Raw genomic sequence first — 18,096 nt, 5'->3', positions numbered from 1 at the left:
ACACAGTTTACGCACGCTTTTGGATGTCACTCTCAGGTTACTGAGACTTTTCTGGCCTTCTTTTATTGAGAGTTTTAGAGATTTACTTGGAGATTAAAAGTCCATGACTTCAAAATATTCAAGAGGGAGATGAAAGTGTTCTGAACCTTGACTGTGGTCCGAGGTGTCCTGTCAACCATTTCACACATTTCATTTTGTTTTTGATATATGGGAAATTATACATTACATTATATTATATTATAATTATATATTATACATATGGGATTTTTTTGCTGCAGTACTTCGAGTAGCCACTGGAAAAAAAATCGGTGCACTTTCATATTGCCAGTTCCACTTCTCTTGTTTCATCCATACTGATCATGCAACCATGATCTGACCTCAGCAAGAAAAAAGCCACCTGCCTGTAATGGGACTTCACTCCACTAGAGGGCACCTGACGCATCTTCAGTTTGATGAGCGGCACCTGTTTCCTCCCTGGACTCCTCACTTCCTGTTTGGTCCGGCTGAGGATGATGCAGGTTTGTGCTGTTTTTCATTGTCGACTTTTCTCCAAACTTAATGTGGACAAAATGAAAAGACTTTGATGTTTCCAGCATCTTACAGATCACAGCCAGGATCCCAACACATAATATGTTGAATTTGTTTATTTTATACAAATACAGACAATGAGACAAAGATTTTGTTTGCTTTGTAGTTGCTGTAATCTGTCGCCCTCTGGAGGCCAAGAGGAGTCAAATAGTTTAACTCTTGTGATTATGGGAGGATGGACCTACTTGTCAGTGCCCCCTCCAGGAGAACTGATGTAAGTGCTGCTACTGAAAGTTTGTGTGTTCAGTTCACTTCAGTTTATGTTTATGTTTATTTTACAAATCAAATCAAATACAAATACAATCACATTCAATCAAAGTATGTTTGTAACGATGGGCTCCCCAGAAGCTTCTGCAGCTGTTGAACAGGGAACCAGACACCATACAACAATCATCAATCACAAATCAATTGTCCATCTCCAATAACTTCCTTTTCTAAGATCTATAATTTCTCACCATAACTGGGATATATATTATACCATAAAATATTGCAGTAATTTAGACCAATAAAAAGTTAGGAGAGCTTCAAAAGGAAGAAAATGTCTTAGCTTAAAGAATAAGGCGATATATTAATGTGATCTCTTTGTCAGTTCATCAATATGTTTCCTGAAATTTAGAAATTCATCAATATATAATCCCCAAAATTGGATAAATTCTACCCTTTCTATAGCTCGACTAGGGTTTTAAACGATTAACCAATACGACCAGATATCGTGTGTCGTGTAGATATAAGAAGAACCTATAGTCCAACAACAACCCTTTAAAGCCCTGAGCTCATTGCTCAGGCTAAGGCATTGCACTTTTGTTATTTGGTTTTGGTCAATGTTTAAAATGAAATTCATTGACATGTCATTTTGTTGTTCTGTTTTCTATTTTGTATATGCGTTTATATATACGTATATATACATATATATATATATATATATATGTATATATATATATATGTATATATATATATATATATATATATATATATATATATATATACATATATATATATACAAATATATATATATATACATATATATATATATATTTGTATATATATATATATGTATATATATATATATATATATACATATATATATATATATATATATATATACATATATATACATACAAACACACACACATATTAGACATAGACCAGTTAGTCTGCTGATCCAGACTGAGATGAAGGGGAACCAGGTTAGGCAGCTTCCTTGGTCTGGCCACTAGAGGGCGAACATTCCATTCTAACTGCGTCACAGGCAGCTGAGCAGCTGCTCTCTCACTCTGTCCTGGATCTGATCACCTGCGGCCAGGCAGGTTCACATTTTCTCCAGATGCAGGAGGAACTATCAGTAATGTTGAGATGTTGGAAGATTGATGATGATCAGAACAGTTTTTACCTTCTTGGTGAAACCTCTCTCCATGATGCTGCCCACCAGGGCCATGTTGTACATCCTGCCCAGAAGGACACTTTGGATGCTGTTGACAAAACTGGACTTTCCAGCTCCAGCTGGTCCATAAAGAAGAACCCTGATCTTCTGGCCTTCAACAGGAGGCTTGTAGTTCTTGACGTACTGCAGAGGTTCCTCTGAGTTCCTGCTCAGAAGAAAACAGGCACAGCAAAACCTCACTTTGCACTTTAACTCTAAACCCCCAGAGTTTAAGACAAAACAAGGTGTGCTGACACTCACGTCCAGTTTATTTTCCTCCACGGGGTGCTGAGGACTGAAGACACGTCCACATGTTACATATCACAGTTATCACCACAGCACCGAGCTCCAGATATGAAAGCACGTTCACACAAAACTGGTCATGAAAATCACAATGGAAGATGTTCCCTGGAAACTTACAGGGATTAGGCTTTGGTGGCTCAGGTTTGGACTTCTTTAGTCCCATGGTGAAGGTCAACCTGTCCAAAGTCCAGTTGAATGTCAGGAGTGAAGTTGAAAGTATCGCCGGACGAGGCAGACTGAGTTTCAAGAGACACCACTGCAGTCAAACACTGAAAGGAATTACTTTCATTTCCATGTTTATCATGTTTTGATCACTATTGTCCACCAGTCAGACCTGTTTCACACCCCGTTCCTTCATCGGTAATAGTCAAAACAAAATATTTGCTGTTGACAAAACAAAGAATTATCCCTGCTTCTGACAACGTCAAGCAAGGATTGTCAATTTGTCAGTTGTACTCTCGGCTCCTGGCAGTTGTTCTGCATTCTGGCACCAACATCTTTGACTTGTTCCAATAAATAAGCTAATTGTGTTTCAGGATAACAATGCAACAAACAGAAAACTTAAAAACAATCAAACAAACCAAAAAAGCTCAAATTGAAGCCTGTGTTAAAAAAAACAGCACCACACCTGAGCCAGTGGTCACCTGGAATTGTACGCAGCTGTATTGGGGCCAAAAGTTTTGTCCTTGAAAAAATAGAAAAAAGTCTTCAAATGAAAAATAAGTGTGTGAGGAGGACCCCTGAGACCCTGTCCATCACCAGGTCCCTGCCTCTGCCCATGGGGGGCGCAATCACAAAGCCAGTTGAACCTGTACACCCTCTCCATCCAACCGTGCAATAACATGGCACTTTTGTGTCAATATATTTATACACTGTGAAATAACCATTTATCTGTCTTTACGTATTACTCCGGCACCTGTACGTATTCATGCTGCTATTGTTTTAGTTGTACATGTGTTTATTGTGTCGCTTTTTTTGTTCTTTTTCTCTTTTTTCTTTGACACCAAGGGAGTTGAAATCATAATCTCGTCGTATCCTCTACAATGACAGTAAAGGCTATTCTATTCGATCTAGTCTATTCTATTCTCAGGCCCGACCCCAAGCAGAGACCTGGGTCTGTCTCCCTGTGGGTTCACCACTGGCAACAGGAACTGTAGGGCTCCAGTGCACTGTGGGTTGGTGGGCCAAGGCGAGGGTCTTGGTTGTGTCCGAACGCGTTCAATTCACGATTGTTCGTGAATTCGTTCGTATATTTTGGGCGAACGCAAACAGACCGTTCTTTATTTGCATTTGAATGCATTGTTGTTGAACGCGCTCATTCTGCCGTTTGTGAGCGGTGTTGTAAACTCCGTCCACGAGTGTGCCGGATGTCCAGAGTCTTCCAGGTGAAACCCCAACTAAAACACACCGTAAACAGTCTTTAATATTTGGCAGAAAACCACCCAATCTGGCAACCGCAAGCTGCCTGTCTGTCGCTCCAACAAATACGTCACTACCAGAAGTCACAACAACGGGAACTGCCCATTGGTCCAATCTCCTATTACAGTTGGGGTTACAGTTTGGAGAGGTCAGACCAAGGTGCAATTAGTTGGACTAATGGAAGGTCGGGCAAATGCTAATGCTCATGCTCTGCTCCCCACAACAACATCCTAGTACACGTGGACCAGGAAGGCAGCACTAGAAGCTCGGAATGCTCAGATCCACATGACCATTTCATAGAACGTTGGAAAAGTCAGAACCGACCTAGACGGTGATGCAGCTGACTGGAAAAAGATGAATGTTCACAGTTTAGCACTTTGAATATTGTACTGTGAGGTCCAACCTTGGCTTCCTAACACAGCCTTCTTCCTACCTCAGATTGTGTTGCGTGTTACACCAGCACATCTTCTGGACTTGGTTGCTAACAGTATAGCCTCCTGCTATTTAGAACCGTGGCCTTTATATTTGAATGCCTGGGCTGGGATATGTTTCCAGTAATTCTTTAGGTTCCTTTTTAGTTTGAGTGAAATGGAATCAAATGTGAATTGTTTCCAGGTAGGTTTGGAAAAGTATAGCAATGAGGAACATTTGCACCTTCAGGACCACAGTCCTGTTTTTACAGTCATCATAGAGTCTAAAGACTGAGGGCTGTCCTCTCAGTGCTGCTGTAAACCTGGTAGGATTAGGATTAAAAGTAGATATGAAGATTAATCTGACACACTTTCAGTGTTAAAACAGATACAATAATTGCTGTCTGTGGTTCTGTATGGGCTCTGTCAATAATGTTGACCAAGAACAGCTGGCAGCAAAGTGATGGAGAAACAAAGAAGTAAATGAGTTCATTTTTGGGAACCTTGAACTGTAGCTCTAAATGTGGAATAATGAACGATGAACTGAACAGAGTTCTTTTTAAAATGTGTGAAGTGAACTTTGAACCAGTTCAGGTAGACGGTGAACTTTCCCAAAACTGCCTGGTTGACTTGGGGCCAATTCCAATTCCTCAATCTCAACCCTCGCCCTTAACCCTCAATCTTGACCCTCAAAAATCAGTGTAAGGGCTTAGAAATGGGACACCCCTTAAGTGCAGTTACGTCTTCAGACTGTGGGGGGCGGCCTTACGCCAACGCTACGTCCAGTCAGTCAAGAAGACGACGACGACGAAGAAGAAAAAGAAAAAGACGGCGAAAAAGGAAGAAGTCCTCTGTCGCTACACAACGATGTACACAAGTAACGTGAAGCCGGGACCGCCGGTCCGGTTGACAAACCTCGTAAGGTAAAAAAAAAAAATGTTACGCAACAACGATGTCAATAATCCATAAAAAAGTCTTGAACTAAGACAATAAAATGGTTTGGTTATATTTATATCTTTATTAACTAAGAAAATACTTCCATTTGTAGCTCGCTTTTACATCGCCATCGTTTTTCGAAGACGTCTTGGCGAAAATACGCAATGCCTTCTGGGTAGCCCTTACTGCCAAGGGCGGTGCCGGAGAATCTCAATATTGAGGGCGATACAGCCCTGAAACTCGTCCCTCAACTGGACCTTCTTAGAATCGGGACAGCACTTGCACCTCGCGGGAGCGCGCATGTTTGAGATTGAGGGTTGAGGGAGGAAGTGGAATTCACCCTTGGACTTGGGGACTTGGAAGGTCGCCTCCACTGGCAGGTCAGTATCTGGAGCTGGTGGAAGAGGTCCAGGTGAGTCCTCAGAGCTCCACACGACCAGAACCAAAACTGGCTGCTAACTCACCAACTGGCATCTGGTGCAGCAGGTACAGCACACACACACACACACACACACACACACACACACACACACTGAAGATGTAGTACCATCAGGGGTCTGCAGGTGGAGGCAGAGGTCCAGTGTCACTGAAGATCTTCGGGGGAGGGGAGGGTCTGCTGGCCCCTCCCCTCTCTGTCTGGACTCCTGAGCTGTGTGTGTGTGTGTGTGTGTGTGTGTGCACGCACTCAGGCAAAGTGCCTCTGTTTTCACCACCACTTTGAAATGCCTCACTTCCTGTCTGCTATTTGGACAGTTGTGGGCGGGGCCTGACTGTGACTCCGCCCTCCCGAACCTCTTATTTTATTTTATTTTTTTTACAGCCTGCAGCACTTGGAGTCATGTGTGACTCACAAACACAACTTTTCATCCCGGAGAAACAAACAACATCATTGTCGTCGTTACACGTGTGTGTGTGTGTGTGTGTGTGTGTGTGTGTGTGTGTGTGTGTGTGTGTGTGCACGTGTTTCCTTGCAACTGTTGTCAATTAGCCTCTCTCTCTCTCTCTCTCTAAAGCCCCTCGCTCTACCCTGCTCGTCCACAAACATACAACCAGCATGAGTCATGCAGTGTGTGTGTGTGTGTGTGTGTGTGTGTGTGTGTGTGTGTGTGTGTGTCGGCTCTTTGCCTCTCAGACTTGTGGAGTTTTTCTTTCCATGATCTGTGCAGCGGCGGCGGCGGCGGCGTGCTGTCGGCGTTCCTGCTCCTCGCCGCCACTTTTTCCGCTGCCGCGAGGTAACAGGACACCGGCGCTGCAGCCGGGAGGCGCCAGTGAGCGCGCTCAGTAGGGGCCTCGGTAGGATCGCGTGCTGCAGGCCGCAGAGCCCGGGGCTGTTGCTGTTGCTGCAGCCAGGTGTTTTCTCAGCCTCCCGGTCTGCTGCAGCCAATCAGCATCATTTCCACCACGCTGCCCCGGCCAATCAGCACCGTCGGTCGCCCCTCTGATGCACTCGTCTCTCTCACCTCACTGAGTTTGCAGTAAAAACTTTCACATTCCTCTGAGGCCGAGCCGCCGCCACCGCTGCTACTGGCTGTGACCCTGGTGACCCCAGTGGACCCTGGTGGTCCTCGGCAGCCCCTGTGGCTCTGTTGGCCCTTGGTGGTCCCTGGTAGTCCTTTGGCGGTCCCTGGTGGTCCTTGGTGGTCTCTTGTGGCCCCTGGTGGTCCTTGGTGACCCCAAGTGGCCCCTGCTAACCTCCCACAGTGGCTCTGGTGGCGCTGCTGGACCCCAATGGCCCCTAGTGGTCCTAATGGCCAAGTCCTGCTCCTCAGACCAGCCCAGCTAAGTTGAGATCAGCTTGTTCAGAGGCAGTGAGAGGACTTGAGATGGTTCTTCAGATGGTCCTGGTCCTGGTCCTGAGGCTGGTTCTGCTCTCCTTCAGGATAAGCAGCATGAAGATACATCATCAGTCAGATCTTCTGTCACTCTGAGGGTCTACACTCTGTTGACCACCAGGGGGACCAGTTGGTCCTCTTGCAACTGGATGACACCTGCCATGGCCGAGGAGGAGGCCTGCGCTCTGATTGGCTGCTGCTGTCCACAAGTTGTGTGGATGAGAAAACTTCTGTGGTCTTCATCAGGAACTGGGAGGAGTCTGAAGGAGCTGAGTAAGCCCTTCTTCTTCTTCTCCTCCTTCTCCTCCTTCTCCTCCTGCTGCTACTGCTGCTGCTGCTACTGCTGCTGCTGCTGCTGCTGCTGCTGCTGCTGCTGGAGCTCTGAGTTCCTCCAGAGCAGGAAGCAGCTGCAGTGGCCTCACCAAGGCCGACACCCAGACCAGGACAAGGACCCCAGTCAGACCGGGCCGGAAACAGGCCCCGCCCCTCATTGGAGCTGCCGTCTGTGTTTTTTCAAGGAGAGTGAGGGGGAGGGTTGGGAAGGGGCGGGGGGGCAGCAGCACCTCCCTCCCCCTCTGACCGTCAACGTCAACAAAGTCCTGAAGACTCCTGAAGTTCCACCATGAAGTGACTTCTGGACCAACTGTGGAATCATCATCGCCGTATCAGGCAGAGCTTCCTGTTTGTCAAAGCTCCCTGTCATTTCCTGCCGACCTGCACTTCCTGTTTCCTCCCTGGGCCTCCAGAAAAAGACAGGGCTTGGTTACAGCCAGGAGCAGCAGCGGGAGGAGCAGCAGGAGGAGCAACGGGAGGAGCAGCAGGAGAATCCTGATCTTTGTTTTGGTTTAGTTCATCTTTTACCCCTCATTAATTAGCATTAGCAGCAGTAGCCTAGCAGTGGTTAGCTGTTAGCAGGTGGGAGATGGTGAAGCTCTGAGGAGAGGAGAGAAGATTCTGAGCCTTCTTCTTCTTCCTCTTGTTGAAAACTTGTGAAATGAGAAACTTTTGCTGCTCGTCCCTCTGAGATGATGAAGTCTAATCTGTGGATCTTCAGTGGATCTGCAGTGGATCTGCAGTGGATCTTCTGGTGGGGAACAGGTGGCATCGCTCCACTGGCCTCCCATTCTTCTCCACATTCATTCACCGTGAATTCCTTCAATATGCCGTCGGCCTCGCGCCCTGGGCTCTGGGGGAGGGGGGGGGTCAAGTGTGTGTGTGTTTGTTGAGGTGGGGGGGGGGGGGTCTTTGTTGATGTGGAGTGGGAGGGGCCCGGGTGGCGGCCGTCCACGAGTCGGCAGATGGTCCATGAGAGCAGCAGACAAAGGAGGAAGTTGGATTATTTTCTTCATTCAGGGTGTGTGTGTGTGTGTGTGTGTGTGTGTGTGTGTGTGTTGAGGGGGGGTAGCTGGGGTCACCGGGCCGTGGAGGCTCCTCAGCTTCACGCTGATGTTCTACAGGTTTCATGAGTCAGTTTTAAGTTGAAAAAATAAAAGTTTTTGAATGTTGAGAATCTAAAAAGACTTCTTGGAAGCGACGCGTCGTCAGCGTGACTCTGTGTCTGAGAGAAGCTCAGAGCTTCCTGCCAGTGATGATCTCAGAGCACAGACACACAACACTGAAAGCTGATGATCCAAAACTGAACTGGACAGACGTTACTAGGACCAGGAGGTCCAGGAGGAGGGGCAGGAGGTCCAGTAGGAGAACCAGTAAAGGGACAAGGAGGAGGACTCGGAGGAGAACTAAGAAGCAGAGGAGAACCGGGAGGAGTACCAGTGGAGGTGGAGCAGCAGGGGGAGCAGGAGGAGGACCAGGAAGAGGACTAGGAGGAGGACTAGGAGTAGGACTAGGTGGAGAACCAGAGCAGAATTAGCAGCAGGAGGAGCAGGAGGAGAACAAGAAGGAGGATCAGGAGGAGGACCAGGAAGAGGATCAGGAGGAGGACCAGGTGGAGAACCAGAGGAGAATTAGCAACAGGAGGAGGAGGAGGAGGAGGGAGGGAGGGGTTTACAAAGAAAGTCTGTGTGCGGAAGCCCCTCCCCTCTGTGTTTCCCAGACCAGAGATGGGCGAGCGACACTGAGAGGCAGGGAGAGAGCGAGGGAGGAAGCAGCTGTTGGAGAGAGAGCAGCTCCAGTCCACAGCAGCGAGACCACGGAGAGACACGGAGCTGCAGCAGCTGCAGCAGCCACCACACGGTAAGACTCCGCCCACTTCTGACCAACAACAACAACTCTGGGAAACTCCCACAGGAAGTAGCTGCGCTTCACTTCCGGTTCCAAGATAAATGGTGAATGGAGGAGGGAGGGAGGGAGGATGATGTCACTTCCTGTTTCCACCAACCACAGACCTGCATGTGTTCTGCCTACTTTTGATTGGCTGACCACTTAGGAGGGGGCGGGGATTGAGGAACGCAGACTGTTCTTCAGGCCCCGCCCCCTCCTGGTTGGCCGGGCCAATCAGACGGGGCGGATCTGTCACTTGCAGTTTTCATTGCTTGGTCCCTTTCAGACACGCCCCCCAGTCGGCCAGGCCCAAGTGCATTGTGGGTCGTGGAGAAAAGCAGCCGTGCCTGTGCACGATGTGACCCCCCGCCCCACAGCCCCACACTGATGATGTCATCTTGCTCCGCCCAGTTTCAGGTGAAGGATGGGCAACGGCGACAGCAGCTTCACACCCACCGCGGGCTCCGCCCCCAGGAGGAGCAGGGGGGCGGAGCCAGCGTCAGCCCGCAGCTGGTGGAGGAGCAGGGGGCGGAGCCACGCCCACCGCCGCCACCACGCCCCCTCCTGTGGCTTTGAGAGCCTCGGGGGGCGGGGCCACCAGGAGGAGGGCGGTGCCTGCAGCCAGGGGGTGGAGTCATACTGGTGCGACCCGCCGTGGGGCGGCGGCGACGACGATGTCTTCCTCGACACCGATGATTGCTCCGCCCACTTCTCCACTCACACCTCCTCCCCACCAGCAAGGGGCGCCGCAGGCCACGCCTCCTGCTCCTCCTCCGCCCGCACAGAGGACAGCGGCCTGGGCGACTCGCTAATCCTGCGGGCAGAGGGGGCGGAGCCAGCGGAGGGGGCGTGGTCAAGCCTCCACCCCGCCCACACACTCACCACCAGCGGCACCCCTTGTGGCAGTGGCCGGAAGGACTTCCTGAAGAGCCGCATCAGGCAGCTGGGCGACTGGACAGGAAGTCTGAGCAGGAAGAAGAGGCGGGTCCAGGTGAGGCAGCGGCGCCACCCAGTGGACGCGGCAGGAAGTCACAGAATTTTTGATTTTGGAATCTCGTTTCTGCTTATTGGAGCAAATACATTTCTTCCCAGTGTATTTATAGTGATAGATGGCTCCCTCTGGTGGCCAGAGAATGAATTGCACGATGACTCGAGGTCACAGAGCAGTTTTCCTCCTCAGGCGCCGTACGGCAGCGACTTGGAGCTCGCCGACTGCGGCGCTCTGTGGACCTCCAACCCTCTCCACACCCTGAACCAGGACCAAGCCCAGGTCCAGGTTCCGGCAGGCCTCTGTGGCTCCACCAGGAGCCTCCACCCCAGCACCGACCTCCAGCGGCTGAACGTCTACGCCAGCTTCATGCAGGAGCTGCAGACGGGCAGACCAGAGCCAGAGGAGGAGCCAGAGGACGAGGAAGAGGACGAGGAGGAGACAGACACAGAGGAGGAGGAGGAGGAGCAGGAGGTGGGAGGAGGCAGAGAGCAGCAGGACCTCCTGGTGCGGCGGGCCGGTCGACTCTCCTTCAAGCCGCTGCTGACGCTGAGCCCCGACAGGAAGCTGCAGCTGGTGAGCCGCCGCAGGTGGAGGAGCTTCTGGGTCACGCTGAGAGGTACGCCCCCCCCCGACCCCACCCAACCCCATCAGGCTCCGCCCACCTGCCCCCCACTCCCACCAAACAGTCAGAGTAAGAGCCGGCCGTGTCGCCTCAGGTTGCACGCTGCTGTTCTACCAGATGTCCAGTAGGGGGACGGCGAGCGGCGAGCAGCAGCAGGAGCAGGAGGCGGAGGAGGAGCAGGGGGAGGAGGAGGAGGAGGAGGAGTCGACTCCATGCTTTACCCTGCTGGCCGACGGCGGGATCGTCCAGGCCGTCCCCGAGCACCCGCGCAGGGAGCACGTCTTCTGCCTCAGCAACGCCCACGGCGACGTCTACCTGTTCCAGGTGCCCCGCCCACTTCCTGTTTGACACACAGCCAGTAGAACGCCCCCTGGGGTCCAACACAGCGGCCCATTCATTTCAATGCAGTTGTATCATTTTACATTATAGTATTTTATATTTATATTATTATATTATTTACACTTCCCATCATGCCTCTATGACACACGTGTGATGCTACACATCAGTTTTTTATGGACCGCATTTGAGGTCAAAGGTCAGTTTTGTATTGCAGTCTGATAGGGAAACAATGCTTTTCAGCTGCAGTTCCACCAGTGGCCACAGGGGGGGGGAGATAATCTCTTTGCAGCCAGTCTGGTACCCAGTTCTGATAATAATACATGCGTGGTCCCGCCCCCTTCCAGGCCACCAACCAGAGCGACCTGGAGAACTGGGTGACGGCTCTGCACTCGGCCAGCGCCGCCCTGCTGGCCAGGCGCCAGGGTGCGGCCGACACGCTGCGCCTGCTGCGGCGCCGCAGCCGCTCGCTGCTGCAGCGGATCGACGCCGACGGCCGCATGAGGAAGATGGCCGAGCTGCAGCTGTCCGTCATCAGGGAGCCCGGCAGCCGGAGGGCGGTGCAGAGCCAGGTGGGTGGGGAGGTGACGGAGGGAGGGGCGCCCCCTGCTGGCCCGGTGCCGTGACCTCCTGTGACCTCCCTGCTGTCCAGATCCAGCAGTGGGAGCAGAACCTGGAGCAGCTCCACCTGCAGCTCTTCCAGCTGCGCTGTTACCAGTCCAGCCTGCAGGGCGGCGAGCTCCCCAACCCCAAGAGCCTGCTGGCCGCCGCCAGCCGGCCCTCCAAGAGCATGCTGGGACGTCTGGGGGTCTTCTCCGTCTCCTCCTTCCACGCCCTGGTGAGACGCTCCTCTTCCTCCTCCTCCTCCTCCTCCTCCTCCTCCTCCTCCTCCTCCTCTTCCTCCTCCTCCTCCGCCTCCTCCTCACCCGTCTCCTGTCCTCAGGTGTGCAGTCGGGAGGAGGCGGGGCCTCCGCCGCCGAGGCCTCTGGGTGGTCTGAGGGGGAGGAGCCTGCCGTCGTCGCTGAGGACGCTGGACAGACGGAGCAGGTGTGCCACGTCTCAGGTGAGAGGCCACGCCCACTCTGCCCAGAGACACGCCCTGTCGCAGGTGACCTCACAGGAAGTCAGAGTTAGAGCTGCTAGGCCCCGCCCCACTCAGGTGGTAATAGAGAACCACAGAAGAAGAAGACAAGAGAAGCTGCGCCTCTCTCTGCTGACCACCAGCAGGGGGCCCCTTGGCTCTGGGCTGTGTGTGTGTGTGTGTGTGTGTGTGTGTGTGTGTGTGTGTGTGTGTGGAGGAGCCAGCGGCAGGGCTGCTCCTTTATTCTCCCAGAATTCCTTTGTGCTTCTGCCTTGATTCCTGTGTGAATAGACAAAAAAGAAGCTGCAGCCCCTCCCCCCTGCCAGACTCCTCCCCCCTCCCCCTCCGCCTCCCATCCTTATCCTCATCATGTGACCTGCGCTCCTCCAGCTCCTCCTCCTCCTCCTCTGACTGCTGCTCTCCCCTTGACAGGACCTCCACAGTGTGTCCAGTGACAGGGAGGAGGCGCCCCCTGCTGGTCCTCCTGCTGATGTGCAGGTGTGTTGACTGACCTGCCTGACTTATTGCCAGTCGTACGTACGCATACGTATTATTACCTTGATCTGTATTTCTTATTTCTTCTTCTTCTTCTTCTTCTTCTTCTTCTTCTCCTTCTTCTTCTCCTTCTTCTTCTTCTGAGCAGCAGCCGCCTCTTTTCCACATCTTCTCGCTTCAAGTGTCTCGGCCGGACGCCACCGGAGACTTTGGTGAGAAACGGCGCCCCCACCTGTTGTTTGGCTGCAGTCTCTCATCAGCCCGCAGGGGGAGCTCCCGCTGTAGAAGACCGAGTCAGTTCCGTAGATCACCTGCAGGGGACGACAGGACAGGAAGTGGAGCAGATGCTGACGTCGCTTGCTCTCTCTCTCTCTCTCTCTCTCTCTCTCTCTCTCTCGCTCTCTCCTCAGGCTCCTCCCCCTATCTGGAAAGTTCCGGCGCCGCCAAACGTTCCATCGACGTGCGGAAGCAACAGGTGAGAGTCGCTGTAAAGAGCGATAGAGAATCAGATGGATGGATTGATTGATTGATTGATTGATTGATTGATTGATGGATGGACAGAGATCGTGGTTCTCGTGAAGATGAAACTGTCATGCGCAGAACAAAAGTTTCACACACATGAAGTAAACACTGAAACGCTGATGCTGAATTTCATTGATTCAACATCATGTGGTCCAGGCTAACATGCTAACAGGCTAACAACTGCACTTCCTGATAACTGAGGGACACTTTTTAAACTCATGACGTTCACACAATTAAAACACACACATAAATATATTTATTTAAATAAATATAAATGAATTATATGTACATATACACATATTTAAAAAATATATATATATATTTATATATATATATAATTGCTTGTAAAAATAAATTGTAATATTTTCCAAATTGTTGACTTGTTGGCCCACCTGCAATACCGTCTCTGTCCACTAGGCGGAAGCAGCAGACAGGTTAAGAATTGAAATTAAATGAACACGTTTTTAACCGTTTTGAAATATAATGTGACCGACGCAACAAATCATACTGTATATAATATATCTGCTAATATATATATGTATATATATATATATACATATATATATATATACATATAGAAGATTTTTTTCAAAATCAAAACAAAAAATAGACTTAATCAAAATGATTTGAAATTTAAATGATTCTTCATATCAAAGTGCCGGTGGGGCTTGAACAGAAGTGTGTGGTTGTGTTGTGGTTGTGTTGTGTGTTCAGGTGTTTGCTGGGTTTCATATTGTCTGTCTGACTGTAAACTGACTGGTTTGGCTGTGCACACAAACTCGCTTTCCTACAATCCTCTGGGCCCCCTGCAGCTCTGACACCTTGTGGGTCACATGACCGGCGATCAGGCTGCTAATCCAGGCTTTGAGCCTCAGCACTGCGTGTGTGTGTGTGTGTTTGTGTGTGTGGTGGGTGAAATGTCGTCGGGAGCTCCATGTTCCTGACCTCCTCCTGGTCCTGGACCTCCTCCTCCTGGTCCTGGACCTCCTCCTCTGCCTCCTCCTCCTGGTCCTGGACCTCCCCCACCTCCTGCTCTTCCTCCTCCTCCTCCTCCTCCTGTGGCGGCAGGGGCAGCCCTCAGAGACGACCTCTGACCCCTGCCCAGCGCTCTTCACGCTCTGTCAGCATGGGGGCGCTGTGCTGGGTGCTCCCACTGGAGGAGGAGGAGCAGCAGGCAGGGGAGGGGCCTCCTGGTGGCGGAGAGGAGGAGCTGAAGGAGGTCAGCTGCTGTCTGAGCTGCCGGCGGCCTGAAGATGGCGCCGCCCTGCTGGTAAACAGGCGCGTGTGTGTGTGTGTGTGGGGGGGGGGGGGGGGGGGAGCTGCGACCTCCTAAAAACCAACCCTTCTCTTCCTCGTTGCTTCCTCAGCCCGTGGCCCAGGTCTTCCCGCTCTACCAAACTTTCCCAGAAGGCCGAGCGGCAGCGGCCGACCTGCCCAGGAACCCGTACGTCAAGGAGGCGGGGCTTCCCCCGCCCAGCCCCGCCCACCTGACCACGTGCCAGCGGCTGCGTAAAGTCATCCAGGAGCTGGTGGAGACGGAGCAGAGCTACGTCCAGGTGGGTGGAGCTGCTGCTGCTGCTGCTGCTGCTGCTGCGCTGTGATTGGCCGACAGCAGCAGGTCTTCTCCGCTGCTGGATGGAGGAGAAGATCTGCTGCCTGGTCCTCTACTGCCACCCTCAGTTCAGATTTCTGCATGAGTTTCCACTGTTGGAAGAGCAGCAGCAGCAGTAACTGCTGCCCCCTGCTGGTTGACTGATGGAACTGCTTCCCTCTGCAGGACCTGGTGCGTCTGCTGGACGTCTACCTGGTGCCACTGCAGCAGGAGAACATCCTCAGCTCGGAGGAGGTGACGCCCACCGCCCACCGTCCCGCCACAGCGCCACCCGCAGGCGTCTGTCTGACCGTGTCTCTCTCCGCCACCAGGTGGAGGCGCTGTTCGGCAGCCTGCCCGAGATGCTGGACTTCCAGAAGGTCTTCCTCCGGACGCTGGAGGAGCGGGTGGCCTCCTGCCCCGACCTGGGCAGCCTGGAGACACCTGGACAGCTGCAGGTGTCTGCAGGCCACACACCTTTGGCTCCGCCCACGCCGCTGACTCCGCCCACCACCAGGCTAACCCGTCTCTCTCCCTGCTGCCAGGCGCTGCTCTGCTCTCTGGGAGGCTCCTTCCTGGACTACGCCGACCACTTCAAGCACTACAGCGGCTTCTGCGTCAACCACATCAAGGTGCAGAAGGTCCTGGAGAGAGGTGACGACCCCTGACCTCTGACCCCTGCTCGCCCTCTGCTGGGTGTTCAGAGAAAAACTGACAGAAAATGTCCTGCCGCTCTTCCAGCAAAGACGGACGCGGCCTTCAAGCACTTCCTGGTGGCCAGGAACCCGACCAATCAGCACTCGTCGTCGCTGGAGTCCTACCTGATCAAACCCGTCCAGAGGGTCTTGAGGTACCCGCTGCTGCTGAGGGAGCTGGTGTGTCTGACGCAGCCTCGGAGCCCTGAACACACCCAGCTGACAGGTGACACACCATGCATCTCCATCACCTCCACCCACCTCCACCTTCCTCCATCATCTCCATCACCTCCACCTTCTTCCATCATCTCCATCACCTCCACCTTCCTCCATCACCTCCACCCTCATCCATCACCTCCATCACCTCCACCCTCATCCATCACCTCCACCTTCCTCCATCATCTCCATCACCTCCACTCTCCTCCACCCCCTCCATCACCTCCACTCTCCTCCACCCCCTCCATCATCTCCATCACCTCCATCACCTCCACCCCCTCCATCATCTCCATCATCTCCATCACCTCTACTCTCCTCCACCCCCTCCATCACCTCTACTCTCCTCCACCCCCTCCATCATCTCCATCACCTCCATCACCTCCACCCCCTCTATCATCTCCATCACCTCCATCACCTCCACCCTCCTCCATGCTGTGCTGACCTGCAGTTCCTCCTGCTGTCCACACAGAGGCGCTGCGGGCCATGGAGAAGGTGGCCAGCCACATCAACGAGATGCAGAAGATCTACGAGGACTACGGCTCGGTGTTTGAGCAGCTGGCGGCCGAGCAGAGTGGAACCTGGGGCCGGCCGGCCCACATCTCCATGGGCCAGTTCCTGGTCCAGACCTCGGCCCTGTGGACCAACCCCCTGCCCTGCCTGGGCCGCCTGAGGAGGGCGCCAGAGCTCACCCTGTTTGGTGGGCACACACACACACACACACACACACACACACACACACACATGCAAGCAGTGGTGTGTAAACCTGCTGAGGTTGATGTGTCGCCCCCCAGTGTTCAAGCAAGCTGTGGTTCTGGTTCTGCAGGACAGCAGCAGGATGAGGAAGTGGACGGTGAGTCTGCTGCTGTTGTGTTGTGTTGTGTTGTGCCCACTGGTCGCCCAGTTAACCCGCTGTTTTCTGTCTGCAGTCGGGCTCTCGCTCAGCTGATCAGGACCCCTTCAGGTTCCGCTGGTTGATCCCAGGTGCAGACCTGCAGGTGCGAGCCAGCACAGGTGGGTGACCAGGCACAGCAGACAGCCAGCAGGGGGCGCCGTGCTGCAGGCCGTGACCCCGTGTGTGTGTGTGTGTGTGTGTGTGTGTGTCCAGGCTCCGAGGACCCGTGTGTGTGGGAGCTGCTCCACTGCCGCTCGGAGGCTGAGGGTCGACCTCAGACCATCTTCTCACTGCGCAGCAGGTAGACACCCCCCCCCCCACACACACACACACACACACACAATGACCCCACCAAACTCCATGTACCTTCACCTCCACTCGCCTCCTCCACCTCCTCTGACCTCTGACCTCTGTGTCCTCCAGCTGCTCCGAGTCGAAGGCGGCGGTGCTGCGAGCCCTCTGCTGCCTCCGCAGCGACTCCCTGAGGAAGGACAGCGCCACCTGGAGGAGGAGGCGGAGGCGGCGGGAGGAGGAGGGGGAGGGGCTTGGGCGCCGCCTGACCTGCTCGGAGCCTCTGCTGCCCGGCCACGCCCCCTCGCCACCCAGGACACGCCTCTGCTCTCTGACTGGCCAGCTGGAGGCGCAGCTGCAGAGGCTGCGCTTCACAGAGGAGGAGGGGGCGGGGCCGGCGGGGGAGGAAGGGGAGGGGGGCCGGGGGTGGAGCCCCGCCCACCTGCTGGACAGAGACTTCAGCGTGCACAGCCTGGCGTCCATCGTCAGCGAGGACTGTTTCTACCACAGCAGCACCACCAGCAGGGGGCGCCCCGCGCCACCGCGGGCTAACACACTGGTGCGCTAGCCGCAGAGGAAGTGACGCGAGGCGGGAACTTCCTGTTGTGGTGTTTCACAGACTTTATTTCCTGATTTTATTTTATTTTTATTTTTTTATTTATTTAGATATTTTTTATTTAATTTTTTTGTGTAAAAAAAAAAAAAAAAAAGAAGCTTTTTTTCCTCTTTCCTCCGGTTGTGACTTTGTTAGCGATCATTCTCCCAGCGATTGTAAACGTCGGGCACTTCCTGGTTCCCTTCTCTTGTCTCTGATCTGATTGGCCGATCGGCTCCCGGGTCGTTTGTGCTTTTTATTTCTATTTTTTTCAATTGTGCTGATTTATCCTCTGATGTGACGCCGCCTCCCTCTAATTAAAGGAGTCTTAGTGAAAAACGCAGCGTTTCCGCTCTGAGTCCCTCTGGTCCCCTGGTCGTTAGCCCGCTGTTGACTGTCAGCCGTCAAAAAGCATCGACAGCCACAATCAGTCAGCGACGGGAAGGACAGCGAACGCATCGTCACCTCGTCAGCCGGTGAGTTCAGTTGTGTGTGTGTGTGTGTGTGTGTGTGTGTGTGTGTGTGTGTGTGTGTGTGTGTGTGTGTGTGTGCGCGCGCACGCGTCTGTGGAGGGAGATAAAGGACCATTTGTATTGGTGTTCTTTCTGTGTGCGCAGCTGATTGGCTGGGGGAGGGGGAGA

The 18,096-nt window shown here is 52.8% G+C and overlaps 2 protein-coding genes across 3 annotated transcripts; one reads left to right on the top strand and one right to left on the bottom strand.

Moving 5' to 3' along the window:
* Positions 1-1,726: 1,726 nt before the first annotated feature.
* LOC142882021 (interferon-induced protein 44-like) lies at positions 1,727-2,714 on the bottom strand. Its single transcript, XM_076016467.1, has 3 exons — positions 2,429-2,714; positions 2,270-2,303; positions 1,727-2,174 (listed from the first exon to the last, which is right to left on the bottom strand). The coding sequence occupies exons 1-3, from the start codon at positions 2,472-2,474 to the stop codon at positions 1,928-1,930; spliced, it is 327 nt and encodes a 108-aa protein (XP_075872582.1). The 5' UTR covers positions 2,475-2,714; the 3' UTR covers positions 1,727-1,927.
* A 5,931-nt stretch (positions 2,715-8,645) lies between these two features.
* On the top strand, positions 8,646-17,794 carry LOC142882019 (rho guanine nucleotide exchange factor TIAM2-like). 2 transcript variants are annotated; one of them, XM_076016464.1, is made up of 20 exons: positions 8,646-9,101; positions 9,546-10,119; positions 10,309-10,735; positions 10,836-11,065; positions 11,425-11,649; positions 11,730-11,915; positions 12,021-12,140; positions 12,591-12,656; positions 12,802-12,865; positions 13,064-13,128; positions 14,543-14,731; positions 14,953-15,021; positions 15,099-15,224; positions 15,312-15,420; positions 15,508-15,687; positions 16,147-16,374; positions 16,469-16,527; positions 16,604-16,688; positions 16,783-16,870; positions 16,993-17,794. In XM_076016464.1, the coding sequence occupies exons 2-20, from the start codon at positions 9,553-9,555 to the stop codon at positions 17,426-17,428; spliced, it is 3,519 nt and encodes a 1,172-aa protein (XP_075872579.1). In that variant the 5' UTR covers positions 8,646-9,101; positions 9,546-9,552; the 3' UTR covers positions 17,429-17,794. The 2 variants fall into 2 exon arrangements, with proteins under 2 accessions (XP_075872579.1, XP_075872578.1); XM_076016463.1 differs by having other exon boundaries at positions 9,540-10,119.
* The last annotated feature ends 302 nt before the right edge of the window (positions 17,795-18,096 follow it).

The sequence above is a fragment of the Nelusetta ayraudi genome, unplaced genomic scaffold (genome assembly GCF_046127955.1).
Source record: "Nelusetta ayraudi isolate G7.1 ecotype Tasmania unplaced genomic scaffold, CSIRO-AGI_Nayr_v1 ptg000229l, whole genome shotgun sequence".
Classification (NCBI taxonomy): Eukaryota; Metazoa; Chordata; class Actinopteri; order Tetraodontiformes; family Monacanthidae; genus Nelusetta; species Nelusetta ayraudi.
This window is presented reverse-complemented; position numbering and strand designations above follow the sequence as displayed.